At 35.5% G+C, this 25,963-nt stretch overlaps 1 protein-coding gene across 1 annotated transcript in view; it reads right to left on the reverse strand.

Moving 5' to 3' along the window:
- Positions 1-25,963, reverse strand: part of CRPPA (CDP-L-ribitol pyrophosphorylase A) — a 106,646-nt gene that overhangs the window by 60,841 nt on the left and 19,842 nt on the right. Inside the window, exons 3-4 of the mRNA XM_063152433.1 lie at positions 20,770-20,919; positions 6,844-6,948 (exon numbers count right to left, since the gene is read on the reverse strand). Of these exons, the coding sequence (XP_063008503.1) occupies positions 6,844-6,948; positions 20,770-20,919 (255 nt within the window). The remainder of the gene's footprint in view (positions 1-6,843; positions 6,949-20,769; positions 20,920-25,963) is intronic.

A 25,963-nucleotide genomic window follows, 5' to 3' on the forward strand; every position in this document is an offset into this window, starting at 1 on the left:
GAGTCCAATTAACCAGTGGGAGTCAGTGAGACTACAAGTAAACAGTGTGAGCTTTCAGAGAATTGATAAACATCAAATTCTTCTTGAAGATATTAATAAGATCAAGTTAGATGAACAATAAGATGCTGAATATTTACTTGGTACTTGCAAAAACACCCTTCATAACTGTCTTTGTACCCTCATGAAGGCTGACAGTCACAATAATAGACTTTGCAAATAAAATAACAGAGCATTAAAGTCAGCATCTACCCAGGACATTGGCAGTCTTTGCTAGCAATGTCTTCACAATGACAAGCAGTGACTTGAACTGACACAAGTATTAAATATTTGTATTTGTTTTTACCGTAAATTCATTTTATGCTAGATAAAATTTTACTGGACTTTCTGAATTTTTTTCTCTTCAATCTGAATAATATTTTTTCTTTCTTTTTGAAATGAACTGAACAGGATTCCAAAAGCTTTAGTCCTGCAAGGTAAATCTTTCAGCAGGACACCACTAACAGTAGCAGCATCTTAGTCTCCAAGTGATTACTTGATTTTAACATAAGGATTCTTGTAATCACTTTCCTTTCAATCTCATAAATTAAGCTCTGGATTATAGTCAGACACAGACTAATAACATCTCATGATCTCCCCAATGCATTATATTATTTTAAAATTAAAAACTAACTTACTTCCCTACAGTTTGTCCTGGAGGAGGAGGAGCCAGAGAATTAATCTACCCAGATAAATCTTTGGAGTCTGACTTTACATACAGACATGTACATTACTACTTACTGTTGGGAAGAATCAATATCTTGAAATTAGATTTAAGGCTGGAGTGAGCAACTGAGTGACTGACTTTGCTGCAAAGTTTCTATTCACCAGATTCTCGAGGGCCTTTATACTGAACTTTCAGTAAAGTGAATCAGATTACAATATCAAAACCTATCAAAAAACAAGACTAAAGTCTGTTAGAAATGGTCTCATACACTAACATTTAGTCTCTTTGAGGTGCAAAAATATTTTTCAGCAGTCTGATCTAAAAAATAATAGGTGCAGTCTTCGAGAAAAACAACACAGAAGAATAAAAACTAAAGAATAAACCTTTAAAAAAATCTCTTCTGAAATTCTGATACAGATATCAGTAAATGGTTTGTTTTGTAGAGAAATAAATCAACAAAGTCCATATCACATCCTTCATTTGTAATTATTTCCAAATCTTTAATCCTATAAGATAATTTCAGATACAAGCTCCTATAAGTTTCGTGAAAATTGGAGAGTTCACAGAAAAACCCTTCCAGATACCATCTGCAACCACCCCTAAGCAGTCAAGGAGGGAGAATTTCTCTACAACTCTTTCAATTTGACTAAGATGTTAAATTCAATGCCATAAATGTTCCCTATTTATAACAGTTGCACAGAGCTTGAGCCCAGATTTCTCCATAATATTCTAGATGCACTGGTAATACTTGAACATCTCTTTTCTAATTTCATATTTTTGTTTCTCTGACATACAGTATTTTGCCCACACACAGTGTAAACTTCCTGTCCTCTGAATAGGATGCCTATGCTACATTTAAAGTCACTGCCTTCCAAGAACAATTCACTAAATATGACCTACACTTCATTTGTTTTTAACATCAGCTCTTTATATTTAGCTGCAATGAAAAGCATACTCTTTGTTGAAAATATTTTCTAAGTAATCCTTATAAATAGGTTACTTCTCATCAATTACATTTTTATTTACAGATCCTTAAATCTTTGTCTGCAAACTCTATCAGACAACTGTTAAATACCTTAGAGACAATAACAGTTTCTGCAGAAACTGGTGAGAATTATCTTTCGAAATATATCAATTATCTAATTTTTCATCTATTTAATAAGAACTAGTACAATTACAGTCATCCTATTTTTAATTAAGATGTCATGCAGTAACAAGTCAAACTTCTGCCAGTTGTACGTTGTATCAGCACTACCATCTTTATCAGCCAAGATTACAGTCTTGCAATAAAGTCTTGAAGTCAATTTCACAAAATAAATAAATTCCATGTTGCCTGACATTAATTACTTTAATCCCATGACTTTATTGATCAAGTTTTGCCTGTAGCAGTGCACCCTTTTGTTTTGTTGATCAATATCAAACTCACAGGTTCACAATTACTCAAATTCTCATTTTTCATGTGAAAATATTAATTTTCATTTTGTCCTCTTGAACATACAGTGATCCAAGATTTTCAGAATGTTATTGCTGCAATGCAGCATATCACTAGGCCAAATATTAAAACTCAACACAAATACCTCACATTCACAAAATATGAAAACATGACCTGCTTAAAGCAAAGTCAGAACAGTCTTACTTATTAAATATCTCTACTTTTCTGTATAATTAACAATCTATTGTACCTTAATAAAGCCTCAAAAATCAACAGAAGAGTTTGTTTCTCTGTGTGTCTTTTTTTGTTAATTGTCAGACTACTAGTTTTCACTACCTAGGAAGATGTTTTTTTAGAAGTTATTCCCCAAAATTACTTCCATGTGATGTTTAAAATTCTTCTTCAAACTGATTTAGTTTGATGGATGGTTCAGACTTACAAAAATGTACATTAAATGCAAAAATACAACTCTTTACACAATAAATACAAGGTTATGATCACACACACACAAATGTACTGCATTTCAGTTTAATGAAGTTTTTCCCCTCTTATACTACAACATCGTACAGAGCTCCTTTGTATGAGATAGTCTTGTAGGATTAGAAAATAAACTGTTGTTTTTTAAAAATAGTGAGGAATTTTTACACTGTCAACATTGTCTATAAATGTCTCAATTTTTAAGAAGCGTTATTATACTGAATTTTTTATCTACAATACACACACACACACACATATTAGAATACAACAAACACATTCTGTCAGTTAATTTTTAGCCTATTTAGAATATTTAAAGTAATTTTACTTCCAAGGTATCAAACACAAAGAAACTGAAAATGTGGTGTTGATAGAGACTTTATGTTTTTTTTTTTTTTTTGCTATCCTGATCCCATGTATCTTATAATTATCTATATAATAACTATCTTTAAAATAGAACTTATGAATATTTATAACACTGAAGTAATTTGAATCACTTGGTTGTTTTAACTACAAAAAATTATTTTAATTTTGTAATTTGTTCTCAGAAAATAAAAAAAACCTATCTCCTGCTTTAGCTCTAACAATGACTTTGAAATGTTAATCTTTCTAATGTACAAATGCTCAGGTAGAATAATTAATGTTAATTCAAGAATATATAAACACACACAATTTTCCACACCTTTGAGTCATTTAATGTTATGTAGGTTGCGCACCTCATGCATAAACTGAATTTTTACAATTATCTGATCTGCTCTTTAAAAATTCATGGTCCACATAGGATGAAACTGGTTTTCAATACACAAACTGTTAATTGACTGCAGTCCTTCTGCTATGCATCCTCTGAAACCTCAACTGAACAATGATTATTTATTTCAGCTCTTATTTATCTGAATGGAACATCTCTTGGCCTTGTCTTGAAAATATAAGACTGGAGCCATTGAGAGAATATCAGTCCTTGGCATATGAAATTTCATTTAGCTCAGGTTTAAAAAACCTATCAGAAAATAATAACAATATATTACAAATTACAGTATTATGACAGCTAAGGAAAGAAAATTGTGTTTCTGAGAGCTGATTAGTAACAACAATAGTTCCAAATCATTTTTTAAGCAAGTACCACTTGAGGTGACTGCAGTCTTCTGCATTTCATGAAACTGCAGACCAAGCATGACTGTTCTTTAATGGTACTGCTCTAGGTCACCTGCCAAACACCTCAGTACAGAGTGACCAACACCAGGCGCTATTCAAGAAGGAGCTGTTCTTCTCTGTAGGCTCTAAACTAAAATGAGTATTTCCTGCAGAAACAATGTAATATTTTACAGACCTTGTCATTTTTATGCCTTCCATTTTTAATGTCTTTACAAGCCACAGAAGACATCAACAAGTTTTAGCTACAAAATTAGGGCACAGCATGCAAGAAGGTATTTCAATGGCCTGGCACCAGCACCTCTGTGTTCATGTAAAATATTCACTGCTCTGCACTGCCTGCAGCACAGTGCCTGCACATAAATGGGTGCTCTTGCTACTGTCACACTGCACAACACTGTCAACACTGAGACTGTGCTGGGTTGACCAGGTACCCACCAAAACTGCTCTGTCATTCTCCTCTTTAAGTGGACAGGGGAGAGAAAATATAACAAAAGGCTCATGGGTCAAGATACTGGCAGGGAGAGATCACACAAACTAGACTCAACTCAGGGAAATTAGTTTAATTTAGTTTAATTTATTACCAATCAAATCAGAGTAGGATAATGAGAAATAAAACCAAATATTAAAATTTCTTCACATCACCCCTCCCTTTTTCCCAGGCTCAAATTTACTCCCAATTTTCCCCACCTCCTCCCCTCCAGTGACACATGGGGATGGGAAATGGGGGTTGCAGTCAGTTTATCACACAATGTCTCTGCTGCTCTTTCCTGCATAGGGAGAGGACTTCCCTTCCCACATGTTATCATTTTCCAAATGTTTATAGGCCTCTCTAAAGTCCAGTGCTACTGCAATGGATCCCACATGCTATAAAGTTTAGAGCATCAGGATGTTTAACTTTTTCATAAACAGTGTTGGAGGTGACACTGACACTTCAACAAGTCCCTTTTTTAACAGAGATGGGCACAACATGTGGACAAGTTCAAGTCCAGATGAAACTGGGGAATGGTTACTAGTGCTATTCCTTGGGGCCTGATACTGGGGACAATACAAATATCATTATTAACAACCTGAGAAAGGGGAAATACCCTCAGAAAACTAGTAGATGATAACAAATGAACAAGTATCCATTCAATATGCTCAAGGATCCAACAGTAACTTAGAAGGCTCCTGAAAGCCTAGAGAAAGGAGCTGAGAGAAACTTTGTGGTCTATAACAAACATAAGCACAGAATCCTGCATCTGGGACAGAACTACCCTGGGCAGCAGCAGTCCATGCTGATGCTGAAATACAGAAAACAGCTTTAGAGAGAAGGACCTTCTGAACTGAGCATGAGTCAGCAGTGGGGAGCAGTGGGGAAAAGGAATCCAACAGGGCTGTATCAGTACAGAAGTAGTACTTATTACAAGTAATATAGGGATTATTCCCCTGTATTTGGCCCTTCAGAGAACACTCCAGAGTACTGCTTTTAGCTTTGGGCTCCCCAGTACAACACAAAGAGGAACACGAGGAAGCCAGTAGAGGGCTGTTAGGATGGTGTGAGGGAACTTGGCTTGTTCAGCCCAAATTACAGAAGATGGAAGGCAGGGAAGGGTTAATTAATGGCCATAGTGAGGAATAAATTGGACTTTTCTTGCTTTCTGTTGGCCCTTCTTCCTTTCCCAGTGCAAGAGGGATTAAGGGAAATGTTGACGAAATATTACGAAAAAAGTTCCCATACAAGGTGATACTCATTAGAATTGTCTTCCCCAGAGAGCCTGAGAAACCTCCCTTCTTGGAGATATTCAAAACTTAGCTGGACAAGGCCCTGCACTGCCTAACCTGGTCCCACTTTCAGCAAGGTGTAGGACTCAATGACATCTATCTATTTCATTCAGACTTTAAATTATTCTGTCATTCTAAGCTACATTTATCAGCTGGAAACCAGTAGTACCTACAGATAACAAAGAACCAGATGAACACTCTAATGAGCTAAATGAGCATTAGTGGTGTATTTTGCTGCCCTTCACACAAGTACCATGCTTTGCAATGCAGAAGATGAAACCATCCAAAAAACTGTGTTATGTAAATACGCATGACATAATCTGTCCCTCAGAAGACTAAATAGGAAAACAGACCATATTCTGTTTCAGAATGGCTATATATCCCCAACAAGACATCAAAATAAGTTCTGCATGCAACCAATGCACAAGTAAATTTTGCTGTTGAAGTGCACAGGAAACTCGCACTGCAGATTCAGGAAACTGCCTTTCTTTTTCATGAAAGATTTGAAGATTTATGGTTATAATATTAGAAATAATGTCTCATTGGAGGAAATTTATTGTCAAAGACAGATGCAGTGATTTAAGCTGCTTCCAGCTCCTTCAATGTGGTAATGAATTAAATAAAATAAATAAAATAAAATATAAAAAACTTTAAAACTGCTTGATGCAACAGCTACTAAAAATGAATTATGTCCCACCATCCAAATCAATGACATGCAATACTTTGAAGTAGAAGGGACATATGCTTTGGCATCTGTACACACAGCTGCTTTGTCACTCATCAGGAAACTGCGAGATTACCAGACAAGGTAAACGATGCTTAAATATATGTAAAAGATTATTTGAAGAAGTCTTAAATATTACAGTGTTACTGAATGTAATGAGCCACCCTAAAAATAAAATTGTTGATAGCCAGATATTTGCCATGAGAAAAAAAAAAAAAGTGATGTCCTCATAGGAAAAGTGGAGGAAAATAGACAAAAGATCTAGAAATAGCATGAGAAAGCTCATATCATAAAAGAAAATTCTTAGTTTTGGAGATTACAGATTTACAGATTCTCAGGTCATTCAAATACCTAGATGTTTTTCCTATTTACAGGAAAATGCTGTCCTCATTGATTATCTCAAGTAACACCTGCCCAAGCCTCTCTACAATAATGAGCTCTAAAAAGAGCCGAGACAAAACCAATTCTGAAAAATGAACTATAAAAGCCTAAATTACAATTGAAAACACATCTGAAATTTTATGGTAATATGCAAATTTTATTAATTTTAAATCATATATATATATATATATAACTAGATATTATTATTGTCTTTACCTTCCAGAGGTCAGCTGTTCCTTCAACAAGTTTGGCATTTGTTTTACAATATTTCAGAGCCAGATGCAAACATTCAGTTCCATAATCCAGGTCATAGTCTGTACACTGTAGCAATTAAAAAGAAAAAATATACTAAATTAGTCTTAGATACTTCTAAGCAATAACACTTTTTCTTTCATTAATGAAACCTTACATCTCAACAGTCCTATCCACAGTAACACATCTGTATTAGGCACATAGGTTAAGCATGGATCAGAAATAAAACCATTCCAAGAAGTTTATTGTGGCTATTCAGGAAAGTCCTACAGAAGTAAATAAACACTTTATAAGCACAGATTAATTCAGTTAGGTGCTGCAAGTACTTTGCTAAACCTTTACATTGTTAAATAAATGAATGAGAAGTTACATGAATAAAAATATTCTTGATGGAGTTTAGAGAGGCCGCACTAATACACCACTGACCTTCCAGTGACACAACTTTAGAGTACAGGAACAATTTAATAGATGAAGAAACATGACCCTTCAAGTGCTGTTTTGGTTATTGCAGCATCAAAAAAGGGATGGTAGTAACTAAGAACCTCCATATTCCTTATGTGATTCCCTCTATCTTTTTCTCCAGTTATCTGCACAGAAAATAGCAGTCCCACGCAGCTACGTGAGCCTTACTGATTAAAAAAAAAAAACAAACCACACCAAACAAATGTTTAGCTATCTTTTAGTCATCTAGAAAATATGTTATTCTCTTGACACACCCTTCCCAAGCAGTTTGGCTTCCTATTGATACTGATTATAAGAACCTCATTTAGGAAAAACTGAGTAGGGAGAAGAATATCCTGAGCCAAAACACAGGTGAAAAAGCAGGAACTGGGAGTTTATCAGTCAGGACTACCTCAAGATGAATTAGCCTAGGATAAGGAAGTTCTACTCTATTTTCATATTGCTAAATTAGCAGTCCATCCAGAAACACAAATTCCATGTAACAAGGATAACTTAAGATAAAATCTTGTATTAAAAAAAAAACAGGAGGAATTTCAGAAGATCACAGGCTGGCTCGCCCACTGTGTCCAGTCTCTATTTCAGAGTGAATTGTCAACAATAAGTAATAATGAACAAGGCATTAATATGTTCTTACTTTCCCAGAATACTCCCTTTGCCTCCTATAAAGCTATTATTCTGCCTTCAGAAATCCCTATAATAAAAAGTCCCTGAGGGACACACTGAACCAGAAGCAACTGCCTTAACAGCACTCAGTGAATTACAGGAAAACTAAATTTACCCAATTATTTTTTGAATAGCAGTATTTTTTAGCAACTGCAGCAGGGAGTATCTCATTCATCACTCTTTTCATCACATGCTCTGGTATTCTGACAGAAAAAACACCTTCTCAACTCTTCAAAATATTCCACCACATCTCACATCTTTCCACAGATAAAGAGATCAATATCTATTCAGTCATTTCATGTGTGGAAACTACTTTAAAACTTTGATCAACCCTTTTGCCCTTTTACACTTAACTATGAGTTTTACCATAATATCCTTCTACAAACCTTCTCAGTTAGCCCTCATCACTACTATGAGGAAAAAAAAAATGCACACCTCCACTTCCTGTTTCAAATTGTTTATGAACAAAATAACTGCAGAAGTCTCAGTACACACCATCATGCAACTCCAGTGGTGATTTACTGCAATGAAACTGGTCATGCACTTGACCTTGTTTCTTATCTTCTAACAAATAATCTACTCTACTAAGTCTCAAATCTTTAAATTTCCTTCAAGAGTCTTCAGTAAAAGCTTCTGTGAAACATCTTATTAATGCACTTAGGTTGTTATGACCTCAATCAACCTCAAACAAGATGCCAGTGAAGTCCTTAAAGAATGACAATCAGCTCTGCAATACATAACCTTTACCTTACAAACAATTTCACCATGTCAAATTTAACCACATGTCTACAAATTCATGTTTCAAAGATACTGTGCTCAATAGTTTCCAGTCCCCTCCAGGATTCTAGAAACCAAAATTGTCAAGCATGTAAAAATTTCAGTGGATTAAAGAACCAAAAGAGAGTACTGCAATACAACCTGTCATTCTATTAATTCCTGAAGAAGTTTATTAAAACAGATGAAGAAAATTTTTAGTTTCTATTCTTGTTTTATAATGTATCGGTGAAATTCAAGAAATTCATTGGCATTACACATCTGAATTCCAATACTCATACACACAGACATCCTAGAAAAAAAAAACATAACTATCACTTTTATATTATTTAAATCATTGAATTCTGACATTTTAATTTGCCAGCCAACTTAGAAAAGTACTTTAAAAGTTATTGCTCTTTACAGTTTTTTAGCTTGAGTTACAAAACAAAATGGACACAAGAACACAGAGTAATTTAAAAAGGAAAGAATTTCAAAAAACCACTTTGGAACATTTTTATACTAAGCAGAAATTTAAATATACAGGATACAAAAAAGGTCAATAAAGAAGACAAAAGAAGAGGGAACTCTATCTCCAAAATACATAAAAATGCAGTGATCCCTTAAGTAAAGAAGAGATAAAGTGCCAGTAAAACCAGAAATGGCCTACTAACTTTCAATTCCAAATATTTATTACCAAAATTATTCCTTCTTCCACTTTTTTTAAGGAAAATTTTCTGGTAGAACACAAAAAATTTCCACTAATGTGAACAACATACAGACTAAAAGAAAACCATGCATTTTTATTTTTGCTTCAGAATGGAAGAGAAAATTTCAGGAATAAATTCAGCTGTGAAGAATTTATATATCATTTGAAATATATCATTTTTAAATATACAGGTAATTAATGCAACTAGGACAAAACTAAGCAATTCCAACTTTTTAGCAAAGTATTAATCACAGATAATTAGTAGGGATTGGAGAAGTTCCATAAATGGTCTAAGGCATCTTGAGCGCATTGCTTGCTTCAAGGGATGAAATATGACACAAAGCAAAGTAATAATTAAAAACATATTTCACTAACACTTGTATATCATGACATTTACCACTCTAATTATCTGTAATTGTTTCAACCTAAACATATTGCCAGAGTGTACTGTTCTCGAAGTCTGATACACTGATGTCAGAGGAGAACAATGAAATGAAGTAGCAGCACAAGGCCAGCTGTTTATATACCATCTCATGCTAAACATCTTCATATGTGAAATTTTAAATCCATATTTAAAGTGCAGAATTCAAAAGCTTCTATACTGCCCTAAGAAATTTAGTTAACAAATTAAGCATTATTAAAGAGCACCCATTAAAAACGTCCTGCATCAGGCACAGCATCACCAGCCAGTCAAGGGCAGGGATTGTCCCGCCCTGCTCTGCACTGGGGTGGCCTCACCTCGAGTGCTGGGGGCAGTGTTAGGGCACCTCAATATAAAAAAGACACTAAACTATGAGAGAGTGTCCAAAGGAGGGCAACAAAGAGCTGAGGGGCCTTGAGGGGAAGCCCTATGAGGAGGGGCTGAGGTCACTTGGTCTGTTCAGCCTGGAGAAGAGGATACTGAAGGCAGATCTCGTTGCACTTACAACTTCCTTACATGAGGAATCAGAGAGGCAGGTACTGATCCCTTCTCAGTGGTGATCAGTGTCAAGACCCCAGGGAATGGCCTGAAGCTGTATCAGTGCAGCTTTAGGTTGGATGTTAGGAAGTGGTTCTTCATCCAGAGGGAGGAACAAACTCCCCAAGGAAGTGATCCAGCACCAAGCCTGGCAGAGCTCAAGAAACATTTCAATAATGCTCTTAGGTGGTGGGACTACTGGGGATGTCCTCGGCAGGGCCAGGAGTTGGATTCAGTGATCCTTATGGTCCCTTCCAACTCAGGATATTCTACGATTCTACAAGAAATCCAGAATACTTGTGAAGAAAATTCTTACTGACCCAGGTATACAACCATTCTCATTCTAAGTCTTCTGTATGTAATTCAGTGTACATCTAGATTGAAGTAACAATACAAAAATCTGTTTAAAACTCTTATTCTTTCTAAAGCCCCTTTATTACTGAAAGCCTTTTTAACATAAGTTTGACAGTGTACAGTTAACTGAACTTGACATGCACACATAGCTTTGTGAAACAATAGACATAGTTTAAGTTTCAGACCACAGATTTGAAATGATGGAAACAGCTGGAAATATTGGCACAAAACATATCCACAAAAGAAAGAAAACATAATAGTTTAGCTCTTTAAATGACACAGAAGGAAATATGTTACTTAAAAATGCTTTTGTACTGTTGAATATTCAAAGGCATTCTAATAGGTAGCTTTGGGGACACTTTTTTGTGGGTAGTTTTTTTTGTTTGTTTTCCAAGAGTGGATATTTGAATAAAGTGCTACAAGTGGAATGAGATACAGATTTTAGGAATACACAAAGTCTTCTTCCTCTTCCTCCAAATTTGTTTGAAAACATTTTGAAAAATACTACTACTTCCTAAAATGCAAGGTGTAAACATAGAATAAGAGATTAGAGAAAAGAGCAGCTATGAAGCCTGTGTGTCCCTGGTATTTAATTTACTGTATCTTTATATGGAAACTGGCAACCATAAAACAGAACCAGCACAGATAAAAAAAAAAAGGTTCAATACAGGACTCTTATTTTCTTATATTTTCATCATTCCTTAGTTTATAATGACACAAAACAATATTCTTTTATGCATGAACTGAAAGAAAAATTTCAGATATGCTCCTTTATACAGGTATCTTTAAAGCCTGTGTAGAGACAGTGTTTTCACTTCCCTAACCCTTGACTGTGTAATCTTTAGCACTTTTTCCACTGTCAGCAGCCTATCCATTTTATTCTCCCATGTAAATCCATTCAGTAACAATATCAGAACACTTGCCCTTAAAATGCATAACTAATCAACAATAGCAGAGCCTTAGGATTTTTCCAGATCCTGGCAAATCAAGTTTCCATGGCTGACATGCCAGAATACATCATGAACATTCATCATCAGGAACATTTTACTGAGTTAAGAAAAGAAGTAGACACAAACTCTCACTGAACCTGAATTGGCCCATTTTTATAATATTTTATAAAGATTTTTTTTTGCCATGCTCATTACCATTGAAACCAAAAATTGCTGAATCCAACAGTGGATTTGCAGAAAGTACTCAGTCTACATCAATATGCCACAGCTAAATAAGAGACAGCAGAAGCAGCAAACAGAAGGAGGAAACATGAATGAGGAAACATTGAGATCAACATAAACCAGATTATCTCATCTCTGAAACTATTTTTACTGTAGTTAATTAGTAAAACTGTTGTGACAAACATCCAGATGCAGTATTAGTGAGGAGAACAAAGATAAAGAAATTCACTCCCTAACAGAATTAAGCAAGCCTTTTTTTACACGATCTGTATATATATCCCAAAATCTTTCAGTGCAGTAACTGCAAGTGCCTTTCCTGTACATGCCATGATTTCATGGCAATCTGCCATTAAGCCCCTGAACATTTCCTGATTGCTCATTGCAACATTTTGGTACTCATGCTGCTTCCAAGTATACTAAATATATAGACCCATATTTTAGTTACAACATGAAGAAATAAGAAAATGGCAATATTCTATGTGACAAGAATAGCAGTCAAAACACTGTGTTAGGACTCATTGTTTACACTTTTTAAATTATCTTGCAAATTGGAAAAATACTTGGGAAGCAATTATTTGGACAAGACAAAGACAAGAAAAATCTTGCCCTCATGTAGAAAAGACAGATTATTTAGGTTATTCTAAGAATATTTGAAGTCGTAATTGTTCACATTCTCCCAATAAAGAGATTTTTAAATACATCACATGATAAAATTAAGAAACCAACAGATAATTTAATCAAGGTTGGAAGCAAAGGCGAGCCAAATTCAGGCCAAGCTAAAATGCATTTTTAAATTTTAAAATTTTTTAACAGATAAGACTGTTCTTGGAACAATTTACTTCAGAAAAATCACCTCTTGAATTATGCAAGACTTTAAATGGTCCTTTTCCTTGCCTTTCAATACACCAAACTGTCAATAACAAGAGATTAAAACCTCTAGCTTCACTACCTTGTCTCCTCTGTTACTCTCAGAACACGCAGCAGATGACAATTTAGGTGGGTGGTCTCCCATACACAGGGTACCAGGATCCCCACTCAGTATTCAGCATTTTCTGAGCCTGTGCCAAACAGGTGATTCTCATGGATACAGGACACTTACCAGGGTAAAGCCAGTAACACAACAGTATTCTCATAATCCAATCTAACTTCCAACTTGAATATTTGCATTGTGTCTTCTTAGCATACACCTTCCAAATTATACCTGAAGACAAAATGTCTTTTCACTGCCATAGAGATGCCAAATTTCACCCATGGAGTGGAAGCTTTGCACCACTGCAGCAAACAGTTCCAAGAGCTAATATGTGAATTTGCAAAGTTCTTTGAGATCCTACAGGATGAGGAGTGACATAAAATGGAAGTAATTATCCCATTAGCAAAAAACCTTTTTTTTTCTTGTGCAAGGCATTAGAATCTCTCCAAACATTCTTGTGGCAGAATTTAATTAGGGCAAGGTGGGGATTCAGACAATATCCTGGCTCTACCATTGTGCCAAAGAACTAATCAAGTACAGAACTATCTAAACTACCATAGTTTTCTCCAGACCACCAATCTAGCTTCACTTTTTGAATAAAAGAAAGCATTACTAACAAAATTTATTTTAGCACATTTACCCTGAAAAGTATTCTTTAGAATTGGGTAGGCTTTAAGGATAGGAAAAATTATTTATTCCTCCCTGTTCCTCAGGGTAAAGTTGTCAGGTTAAAAAGATGCTAGATGGAATAGCATATCTCTTTGGAAAATATCTCAGTGTTACAACCTGCAGAATATAAAAATTAGGATATTCATTTAGGTGAGGTTGACAGCACTGTAGTTAAACACTCTGCATGCATCAGCCTGATGAATGGAGAAAGGCAGAACCTCTGCAAAACTGCCTTATTAAAAAATTAGCGCCATAGCAATTTTGCATCAAAACAAGGAAAAAATTACCAGCTTTCAGTGTGCATTAAATGGAACAGAACTCAGGTTCTACTGAAGTTCCAAATAAACATTTTTTTTCAAATGTGACTAAAACAAGTCATGAAATCAAAGCTGAAATGGACCACAACAATGAAAGGGTGCTGTTGATAATGTGAAATTTCTCATGTAAGAAGAAATAGATTACCTAACACTTAGTAGTAGACAGATTTCCTTGTCAAACCATTATATCTAAAATCCTAATGGCTTATGAAAAATCAGAAATGCTTCCTTTTTGTAAGATTATTTCATATGCTTAGATTGTACATTGGAAAAGTCACAGATATTTGCCATCTTCATACAAGTAGTACACCAATAATTAAAACCAGGGCTAGGAACTTCAAAAAACTATTCAGCTGAGTATTCAGCTAACTTGGACCAACCAAGTAGGTAGTTACACTAAAACTGTAAACAGATGGAAGAATGATGCCTTTAAGATTCCATACAAAGAACACTGGTTTGTAGTACTGCCTTCATACAAATCATACTACAAGATTACTGTTAGTCTAGCCAGCTCTTGCCTAATTCACAAATCACTTCTTGATTCAGTATTTCAAAATACCTTTAATGAGAAGGAAGAATACCTATAGACACAAACTAGAATGCAGAATTAGGACAAATACAATAATGGTGTTACATGGCATATATTTCTAAGACCTGGACATATAACTATAAACTGTAAAAGTAAAGTGGGTGACTAGAGCCTGGGGATGTGGAAAAGGAAGTGGACCTACACACACACAGAGCATACAAAAACTGCAAAATCACTTTGAATAAGAATGAATTTTGAATATAAATTATCACAAGACAATACACTTAATAAAAGATTCCTGATTTTTTTAAAAAAGGACCAAGGCCAAGAAACAACCCAGTACAATTTACAATAAAACATATATTCTGTGCACTATTTGTCATATGTTTCAAACAATGGTGATCTCTTTTTCAGAGCTTTTACACTACACTAAATATGAACAGCTCTGACCCATACCACTAACTCAGGACAGAAGAGAATCAGACAAAAAAGTGATCCCCAACTGAATGCTTACAGGAGATAAAATATTAAGTTGGTAAACCTTGATGACAACTTACATGCCTTGATATACACAAAGTTTCATGTTTGGTGAATGTTAAAAATAAAGGTTGAGGCGCCTTGAAGATTCAGATATCTTTAGTCTTGGCAAGCAGATGAGCAGTGGTTTTTCAGGATTCCAGCACTAGAATTAAAAGCCCAAATTTTGTCTCATTTATATCTTGATCCTTCAGTCCTTTTTCAGAATCTGACCCTTTCTCCCAAAGTTGCCAAGGTTTTAGCCAACAATTTGTCTACTACCGTTCATCTAATCGCTTTTTGCTCCTGGCAATAATAATTTGACAGACATTGCTGTTTTTAACAAAGAATGAAGCCACAGGAAAATCCCCAAATCAGTCTAGACATTTTGCCTCGAAGGACTTTGCCTTACCTATGCCAAAATATTGCTAAACTGCTACAGCTGACTCCATTTCCCTGCTACAGAGGGAATGCTACTAAAATGCTTCACACATGTTTGAAAAAGAATGCCAGTAATGTTGTGCCCTTTCAAAAAGTACTTTAGAAGTTTACAAAATCCACATGGAATACACTCCCTATTATTTACATACAGAAAAGACAATACTTTGAGCAAATAATTTTACAATGGCCCTAACAATAGCCAACTTCCTTTCTTAGTCTGGCAAGATCTTCCCTGAACATTTCTAGGGGTTTGTTAGAGGAGAACCATTTTAGGATTTCCTTTTCTTCCACTAATGACCAGGTTGGACAGTTTGCAGACTATCTCTTTCCCCATCTCCACCCAATCCATGGACATCTTGCAATGATTTTTTTGGGGAGTGGAAGAACATCTGCCTCCCAGAATTCAGCATCAAAGTATGCGAATGATTCTCTCTGACACACTATTGTTGTGTATCTTGTCATTACTATGTTTATATATAGCTGTTCTCTCCTATGCAGGCAGATGTTGTAATGGCCCATAAGTAAATGTAATTGCTTAATATTCAAAGAGTGCTTAATATTGGCTATGAAGAGTTACACTAATTCAGTGTAGCCCCAAAATGTACTAATCCCTACATATTTTCTGCACAGATTAGAGAGAATGCCTAAGATCACACTGATCTGTGTGGATATCTGTAAGGAGGTTACAAACATGAATCAGAGAAATGTCTCTAAACATGTTGAAGCTCATTCTCCTTCAATGAGTATTCCTGCTTCCTGTTCCTATTTTTTTTTTCACTTCAGCTTCATTGTTCTGATTAGCTAAATATAAACTTCCATGCTCTGCAAAAGGTCTACTATGGACAGATGATTAAACTAACTATACATGTAATACAAACACCCCACCCTCCCCAAAAAGTATGTAATTCCTGCAATAAATTTCCACAGATGTAGCAGATCTTGAGGAAAATTGTAAAATAATGTATAAATTATCAGCAGAACAAAAATGTGTACTTTTAAAATAAGATTCTTAAAAAGCTAACCCTTAATTTTGAATTAGTGATCAGACTTTGCCATACCACTCACATATCAAGGATTCCTGCACACAGCATTCTAACATATCCTGCTCTTTTTTCAGCTGTTGGTAACTATTCCCTCTCACAAGGTTCTTGGCTTCCCTGGACTGGTGGCACTGGTGAGCAACTCTCCGGTATTCTCCACACCCATGCTGACAACTCCTTAACCATTGCAACATCTCAGCAGGGCTGTTTGTTTGCATATCTGACATAGAAGCTGGTCAGAATCTCCCACCTACTCCACTCCTCTTCTGCTTCCATTTTTGGTTATTTCTCTTCCAGATCATGGAAGGGTAATGCTTTTTAAATGTTCCTGTTAGCTTTCTTGCTTTAGCAGATGTATTTCAAGTGTTCAATGCTTTGAGTATTTCAGCCTTTATGTATAGTTGGTGCATTACTTTGTACAGAACACATGACATGACACAACATGATGCTTTGTGTAAAAGACCAAAAAAACCTTTGAGATCTTTGTGCATTTCACAATATGTCAAAAACAAGTATTACAAAAATCAGTCTCAGCCTACTCTGATTAAAGGAAAATGGTAGTCTACCTGACTTCCTGATACTCTAATTCTTTTAAAAGGTACTGCTCCAGGGAGCACTTGACTTCTGGAAAGTGAAGTATTTCCTCCACCCACCTCCTCCCAGGCTTGCAGGCTCATACTCCACATTTGTTCCTATTTAAATTAAGAAGTGGAACAGAAACATGAAACTACCTTAAGCAAAAATGAACAAGTCTGGTCTAAGGAATCTATACCTTATTTGCTATCTTTGGATAGGATGGATTTTCAATTAACACTTAAACTTTCTTGATTTTCATTGGGATTGATAAAAATAGAAAAAAAACCAAGTATTTTTAAAGATTAGGAAATTGTTATTAACATAATAAAAGAAAAATAATTTTTAAAGAGTTCAATTGGCTGATTTTGTCCCAGATAGTTCAGAACTGAAGTAAATCATAGATTCTGCCAATTTTTTGGAACTTTTCCAGAGGTTTTACTAGTTATTAGAGATTTGCATTTTTGGTTTTAAATTTTTTTATTTGTCCATTTATTATGGTTCATTACATTGTGCAGGAAAGGAGAACTCACAAATTAGGACGTAGCAGAACTAAGAGTAGTGATGCAACACCACTAAACAAATTTATATGTCCTTTTTATTCCCTAAACAAATTTATATGTCCTTTTACCTAAAATCCTGAGGAAAATCCCAGGCTAACATAAAGCCTCTCACCTGCAAGACCCACAAACACTATAAATACAGTTCTTTCTCCCCTTGCAGTTATTTGCATTGCTCTCTTGTCCACCCTGAGCCAGATACACATTGTACAAATAAAATTGGTAACTTTTATAAATGTTATAAAGCTTATAAATTGTATAAATTTGAAAGTTAATAGTTATGAAGTCAGAAGTCTTGACATCATAACAGTTAAAGCAGAAAGTAATATGTGTCTGAACAAAGATCTGTTTGGAATACTTGTTTTAGGCAACAGGGAAGATGTAAGACTGAAAACTAAATTAAAAGCATCACAATGAAATGCAGGTGAACAACCTGACTGAATTCCTCAAAATCTGCCCTGGATTTTTGGCACCAATTGTGAAGGGGATTCCCTGTAGTACATATATATTTTAAGATACTAGTGTAAATCAAACTTTTGATATTTGTACATAAAACCAATTAGAGGAGATTCAACAGGGCATGTATTTTTCCCCAAGTCACTACTATCCTTTTTTTATTTGAGCTAGAAATGGAAAATGTTTTCTAAGGAAATTACTTAATTTGGTAAAAATCATACAAATATATTTTTCCATATATTAATAGTGTTAATACCTTACTCTGTTCTAGTTCTAGATAAATTTAAAACAGCTATAAAAGGAGAAGCACCTCTAGACAAATTTAAAACAGCTATAAAAGGAGAAACACCTCTAGACTGCTCTTCCCAGATTGCTATTAGAGAAGAAAAGCCAAAAAACTGCAGATAGCAAAGCTGTAAGGGTCAGGTATGTGACCTTTAACTAAATTTTGCAACTTGTGGTAAATATATTCAGATATCTTACACTCACAAACATATCTGGAAGTCAACAGTCTGAACCTACCTACTCACATCTGACAGTGCACTTAAATAGAGATGGAGTTTGAAAGCAGTATTCCACATTACCACTGTGTAACTGCAAAGCTTGTGTTACTCAAAGCACTAATTCAAATGGACAGTTTCTTTCCAAGGAATGCATGTTTGACTGTTGTTTTTCCCCCACACTGTTGTTGCATAAAGGTCACAACTGTATAAAATATACAGGCATGGGATCATGATCCCAGGCAGAGTCAGCCAAAACAAATTCCATTCCCAGCTTCGTGAATGACTTGCAACATGACTAACAAAATTAGTTTCTCGTCTTTGTTCATCTGTACAATGGTACTTACCTTCACCAGGCTATGGGAAGTGATTATGGATACCTTAACATTTAGAAAGCATCATAAACTGCATCCATTCCTACAAAAATCTGTCCTACAGTAGCTTGACTAGGTTTTTCAGGACAACGATTATCTGTCTTTTTTTATTTGCTTGTACAGTTCCCAGAACAATAGGGTCTTAATCCTTGACTTGGACAGCTAGACACCATTGAAACATAAATTATTAGGAAACAATATGAGTTGAGAGATTTTAGCAAAGTGTTATACTTCCCAAGGGTCCAGGCACAGAGCATTAAAATGACCAGAATTTAGCCAAAGCAAAGGAAACTGGGGACAAGAAACCATAGCCTTGGTTGCTTCTAACAACTTTGGTGGCTTGTTCTTGAAAGAGCAGGGATACAAAAAAGAAGACTGATGGAAAGCATATGTGAGAAAAAAACTCTATTCAGAGGAGCATAGGAACTGCAAATATAGCTGTCTTTTTAGTGAGGCATTTAGGACAAGAGCTTTTTGTGTATTTGCCAGCTCTACCATATTTGAAAATTATAAAAAAACATGGTAGAAAAAGTACTGGGTTGTTTGGGGGGTGGAGGGGAAGGTGGTTGCAAGAAACAGCACATAAACATGAAATTTGCTAAAAGATACACACATCAAATAGGGTTGTATAACCAACAGCAGCAGTGGTTTCTTGAGATGTGTTCTTATGCACATAGAAGATACATTTCTTATAAGTATACCCACTAGATTCAAGGTAGAATCTCAGAAGTATCAGCTGTGTGTCATATACTAAGAACAACGCCCTGCCTCCTGTCAGAAGCAAAAAGGTTGAAGCCAGTCCAATCACTTGAGTAGCTCTTCATTTTGGATAGGCCTTCATCTTCAGCATTTAATATCTTCAAGTATCAAGCACAAAGGGTATGATATAGAATTTGTGCCAACATTTCTAAGGAAAACAATTACTGAGCAATTAAGTAACAGCTTCTTCATTGCCTGTCCTCACATTTTTCTCTTGTTAGTGATTTCTAAGCTTTGTACTCTCTGAAAGTGAGTATCAGAAACTTGGGCTTGTTTAGAATTGAAAGACTGATGGGAAGCATGACTGTCAGCATGAACATGAAAAATAATTGCTTCCAAGTGACAAATGAAGAAATGCTCTGCTTCCAGTCAGTCTGGAAGATACCTGGACAGGCAATTTCCACAAGGTGATGAATGAAAAGGAAGCAGCGCTGAGACGAAAGCCTGGAATGTTTCCAGTAAACTGTGAATGCAGGGTGGGGCAAATGAAAGCAGTCTTCAGGGCAAATTAAGGCAAAAGAGTCAGGGTTTAATACATTACCCACAACTTTAATTTTCCTGAATAAAGTTAATTTCAAAGTAATATATTAGGAAAAAATGAAAAATTACAACAGAGACAAGTAAACTATTTTCAGCCACTAATCAAAGTATGTAATACACATGCAACAAGAAACAGAATGAACATTTACCTAGATGTAGCATGTTATATTATCTCAGCATTTTAGAACAGCCTGTATCCCACTAAATTACTATAAAATGTCATTATTACACTGTGCATCCAAAACCCTTTGATACTCTCAGTCGACAATACTTTATACAGACACCTAACTTGAAACATATAAACCACTCATTTAAGTATTTAATACACAATAATGTCTTTCCAGCCATTTAGACCTATCACCCCCTCTTGTATTTAAAAGGTAACTAATCAAAAATTTGAATAAATTAGAATTATAAGCCTTTTTTAAAAACTCAGAAGTAATAAGCATACAGTTTGATGTAATCTGAAATAGGTTCTGAAGCTCTATTCTTGAAAGAAGAGAAATAAAGTTACCTTTTTCTTTTTTTAACTGAAATAAATGGAAAAAAGGTCTTAGAAAGCCTTAATATCTCACCTGTTGGTATGCTTCATAGATTATATCAAACAAGAAAGCCTGAGGCATTTCACTTGCTCTGTACCTGGCACGTTCCAGTGAGTGGTCCAAGCAGCCATCAGCAGCAGAGGCAACAACAGTAGAAACTAGAGGACGAATTGCTCCTGCTGCCTGTGGAACAAAACACAATGAGAGACCTAAATGTTATCCATATTAATTTATATCACAAAGCTTTTGTCAAAAAAAGCTTGAAAATTCAGTTTTTTCCTTCTTTATCTTTTCTATTTGTCATAATCTGTAAATCACGCTACTTAGTCTGTATGAGACTTTCAAGATTAACGTAGCAATGGAAGACTGTATAAGAACACTTCAAGGGAAAATTTACCAAAAAAAGAAAGAAACCATAAGCCTTTCATAAACATCTACTGCAAATACATGTACAGATCTAAGACATACATTCTTCAGACTTTCTTCTCTATACACTGTAGGCAGTTTCCATGAGGACAGGTCTAGGCCTATTCAGAGAGCAAACAGCAGCAGACACAGCTGAGAAGTCTTGGCAATCCACAACACCTATTGCTTTCACAGATCTCAACTTGATCTAAATAGATCTGAATTGATCAGAACTAAGCTGCAAGAAAAGTTTCAGAAAATTGAGCTTGTTCCTCTGTGCTGAATTCACCCTGTGAAATACTGAGTTACCACACTTACCAGTGAAATCAGAGGGAACACAGCAGATACATCTGAAAGTACTCAATATCCAGCAGCACAGTGCTGCAGAGCAGATATTTATATGCTTATATTTCAGTTTTAGTTTGCTTAGGTTTGAAATAAACTGAACATTTATTTACCTTTGATTTTTTCATCAATATATAATATTAAAGATCTTGGCATCCCTGAAACAGAACTCTCCTACATGGCTTTAGGCATTTTGATAGCAGAAAGTTACCCACAATTCATCAGTAACTTATCAAATGCTCATGTGCTTTGGTTGTAGCTTAAGACACTTGGGACAAGAGTGGTCCATACAATAATGAAGAAGAGAATGTAATGGCAGAACACTGCTTACCAAGTCACAGGGCAAAAAAGCATGCTCTCCATCAATGATAACCACTGCTCCATCATGCTCTCCATCAATGCTAAACATTGAGAACAGCATCTTCACACTATTCTGTTAATTATGAATTTTTAAGATGAATAAAAAAAGAATAATTGATGCTATTTCAACATATGTGGATATATCCAACATCTTAAGAGTATGCCTAGAGAATAATTCCCAGTGGTGAATTCTGACACTCTTTACTGCAGACTCATATTTTCTGAGGTTTAGTGAATTTTGACACAGAAAAAAAATAGGTCCCTTATTACAAATGAGCAATTTTACTTATCACTGTTGGCAAATCCTGCCCTAATATGAGTCCTGTCCATTCTTAGAAGATTTCTGACCTCGGATAATCATAAAATGGCAGAAAAAGACAAAAGAGTTCCTGCAACCTCAGAAGAGAAAGAACAAGTTCTCTTCCCTCCCCATTTTACACTACTAAACAATAAAACAAAGGCAAAAGCAGTTTGCATGTTGAGCACTTTATGAGCTCCAAACTACAGTTTGTCAGTTCATTTTTTTACAGAATGAATACAGAGATGTGAACCAATTTCTCATGCCCAAATAGTTCTGATATGCATAACCAACCAGGGCAGGGTGAAGGAAGAGTCAAGATTCAAAAGATAAATGTGAGAAGAGAAATATCTGAAGTACTTTCTCAAAATCTGAAAAGCACTTTTCCTTTCTAATACATGGAAAGAGATACCCATACGAAAGCTACATGGAGCAAAACACTATCATCCAAAGACAAAATGTGGTACAGAAAGGTCAGTAAAAAGCAGGCAATCACATTAGAACTGTCTGTAAAGAATTTCAAGAAGTCATCTAGGCCACCTTTCTGTCCCAGCCAGGATGAATTTTATTTCTCTAATAGAAAAGACAAACTGAGAAAACTAAACACCACTATAATTTTAGTAATATGTCAGTGTATTAAATGAGGTGTAAATTTAACAGATGTACTTAGAGCAAAAGCTATGCATAGCAGAAGTAGAGACTAAATTATCTGCAACTTGTCCCCTCTCTATTTCCTATGATTCAAGGACATGGATTATTACATCTATATCCCAGCTGCTGGGCATTTGGACTATGTTATTTTGCTGTGCCGTCATACTTTAATTGGTCACACACACACATACACATAAAATTATAAAATTAGAAGGTCATGGGAAAAGAGAGAGAGCAGCATGTTACCCACAGTTTTTCTGTAATGAGCTATATATTTGAATTTTTTTTTCTGGAACAGTTACCATTCCAGAAAGCCATTTAGCAAAAGAGGCTTCCTTAGGCTGATCCAATATTTTATTACAGTTTTTAACAATCCTGTCATGTTACATTTTCAGCATAAAACAGGCTAGAAGAATACAATGTGACTTGCGTAACCAAATCTCACAAGTGAAACATGCACTCTAAGGAACAAAAAACCAAACTGCAATTCTAAATAAAATTGAATACTCAGAATTATGTTCTTAAAAGAACTCTGAAACACATTGTTTTCTTGCCATCTGGTTTATTGCACAATAAAAAATTATGAATATCTGTATTGGTATCTTTGTGACAATACTGAACCACAACTCCTGCTCTGCTGAGGCCTAGCTCTTCCAAACAATTCAGAATGACCTAATTTCTACTAAATCCAAATGCAATATTTTTTTTAAACTCTGCAATTAACTTCTCAAGTAATTGAAAGCTTCACGGCACTTAACATTTAACAAGTGCATTTTTTAAACAACTAGAGTTTTATTTTACAATACCCCATAACTGAGTCCAGCGTGGCAGGGTGAGTTTTTCCCCCTCTCCTCCTGCCATTCCAATAGGAAATCACAAGTTGGGCACAATAAGATTTTTTTCTGCAGCGGGTCCCCTCAAACTATACCTGACACTGATTGAAAAAATGAAATTTAATACAAAGAATAAGATTCACGGCTGACTTCTGATCACACAAAGGAGAGAAATTCTGTGTATGCAAAAACAGGACAATAAGCAGTCATTTGATTTAAAAGAAAGCCTCAGCTTTTACTCCAGAAAAAGACAACTCAGTCCATGACTGAAAGCAGAATGGAGAGCTCTGGTACCTAGTAAAGCCAAGAAGTTTCAACTGTTCAGAAAAATTTCATATGATAAAGAGCTGCAGTCCAAAACCCCAAAAGCTGAGCTTGAGCACACTTGCTAAGATGCAGCACTGAGTCAAAATCTTAAAATCTTGAGACAAGGTACAGAAACTGACTCTGTTTTGCTCACTACTGGCTCACTTTCCACAGGACCTTTTTCTGTCCCACAAACACACATGAGCTGTCTCAACTAGATGATGTGACCCATCACAGGGCTGCATTTGCCACCTCAGTGACACATGAACTGCATTAATTCCTAAGGCCACTTTCAAACTGTGTGAAATTGGGACCAAGAAAGAGAAAACACTGGCCTGTGGCCCTGTACTTTTTTCATAAGGCACAAGAGAGCTGAGTCCCAAATACAGGAATCTTTGCATCTGCAGTACTGCTGGCAACATCCCTGAGCTGCTATAAGGCAACAGAGCTGCCAAACCCCTGCTGGCTTACACAGACCTCACCACTCGTGCTTCTGCTTCCAAAACTGGCTCATTGCATCTTCATTCGTGATCTAGGCACAACAATTGGCATGGGAAATCAAAAGAATTGAGCTGTGAGTTTTGTCTTATATACAGGCTAAGGAGGGGCATGTTTTAAGGATATATGCCTCATTCTGCAGTACTTCTTTCTGGTTAGCACAAACCTTCCCCCCACTCTGAAAAGCACAAAGCCTTTCTGAATTCCACCTAGCAGCCTTGCAATGAACTGAATGGGGAGTTTAGGAATTTAAGACAAGGCTATAGACTACATTTTTTCATTCAGAAACTTAAATATTAGGCCACAGTAGGGACAATATTACAATGAGGCAGTATTGCATCTAAATGGACTTCTGTCCCTGATAATTGTGGGGTGTAAGTGGAGAACACAATCATTCAGCTAGTCCACATCTATTCAGTTACAACAGCAAGCATTTTAATCTTGGCAGGGGATTGCCATGTTGGTTTTTGCAGTTATAAATCAGTAATAAAAATTATTTCTATATTAGTAAAAGAGAATATATACTGAGTTTCAGGTATTTGAATTTTATTTGTTCTAATTTGAGAAGTATTGACTTGCTCTTTACGTCAGGAATGCACTTTCTCAGTATTTAGCCTGGCTCTCAGGTGAGGACTTGAGTTCAGACATGAACTTAAAAATTAATAAAACAAAGAAAACCTATCCTCATTTAAAATTATAAGTACTTGCTAATGTCACTGTAGTTCTAAAAGTCTTTTTTGCACTTTGAATTACCATAGCAGAAAATACATATGATATGTGAGTCTAAAGCAAGTGCCTGAGTCTTATACTGACATTTCCCTACTCAAGAGTACTTGTCTTCCAATTTCTAATAATTTTAAGCCAGACTTCAAGTAGGTTTGCTTTCAAAATCACACAGAAAATGCATCACACACCCTTCCTGAAGGTGAAGTGGATAGTTAAACTGAATTTCTTTAAATGTGCACTTTACAGCCTTCAAGCCACCCTACTTCAAACACATTCAAGCACTAATCTTGGCATGTCCAGGAAATGCATTTCTTTTCCTCGTTTTTGCACATTTTGTTAAATAAATCAGTTAAAGTATCCAAATATGAGTGACCAAGCTCTTAAAATACTGTTTCATAGCATAACAGACATTGAAACAAATACCACTAACTTGTTATTTTTCTTTTGCAAATAAAATATTGGAAGAAAACAACAACTTTTTAAACTATAACTTCCTTAAAGCAATGCTAAAATGTCCTAAGAATGCAGAATTCTATCAACTTCAGGGGAAGGGACAGAGTCCTGTCCCTCAGAGGCAAGCTCATCCATTGATCTGGTGTAACTGAACCCACTTCCAGATGCTTTTGGAAACAACAGGTGTCTTTTGGGACTCATTTTAAACTGTACAAATCAAAAACATTTACAAAAAGGTTCTGTCTCTTGTGTTCATTTTTTTGCATAATTGCCTAGACCATAACATGTATTCAAGAATTAAAGATTCAATGGTGACTGAAAAAAAGGTAGAGAATGAAGTGCATGAGGAAGG

The sequence above is a fragment of the Melospiza melodia genome, chromosome 1, assembly GCF_035770615.1.
Source record: "Melospiza melodia melodia isolate bMelMel2 chromosome 1, bMelMel2.pri, whole genome shotgun sequence".
Taxonomy (NCBI): Eukaryota; Metazoa; Chordata; class Aves; order Passeriformes; family Passerellidae; genus Melospiza; species Melospiza melodia.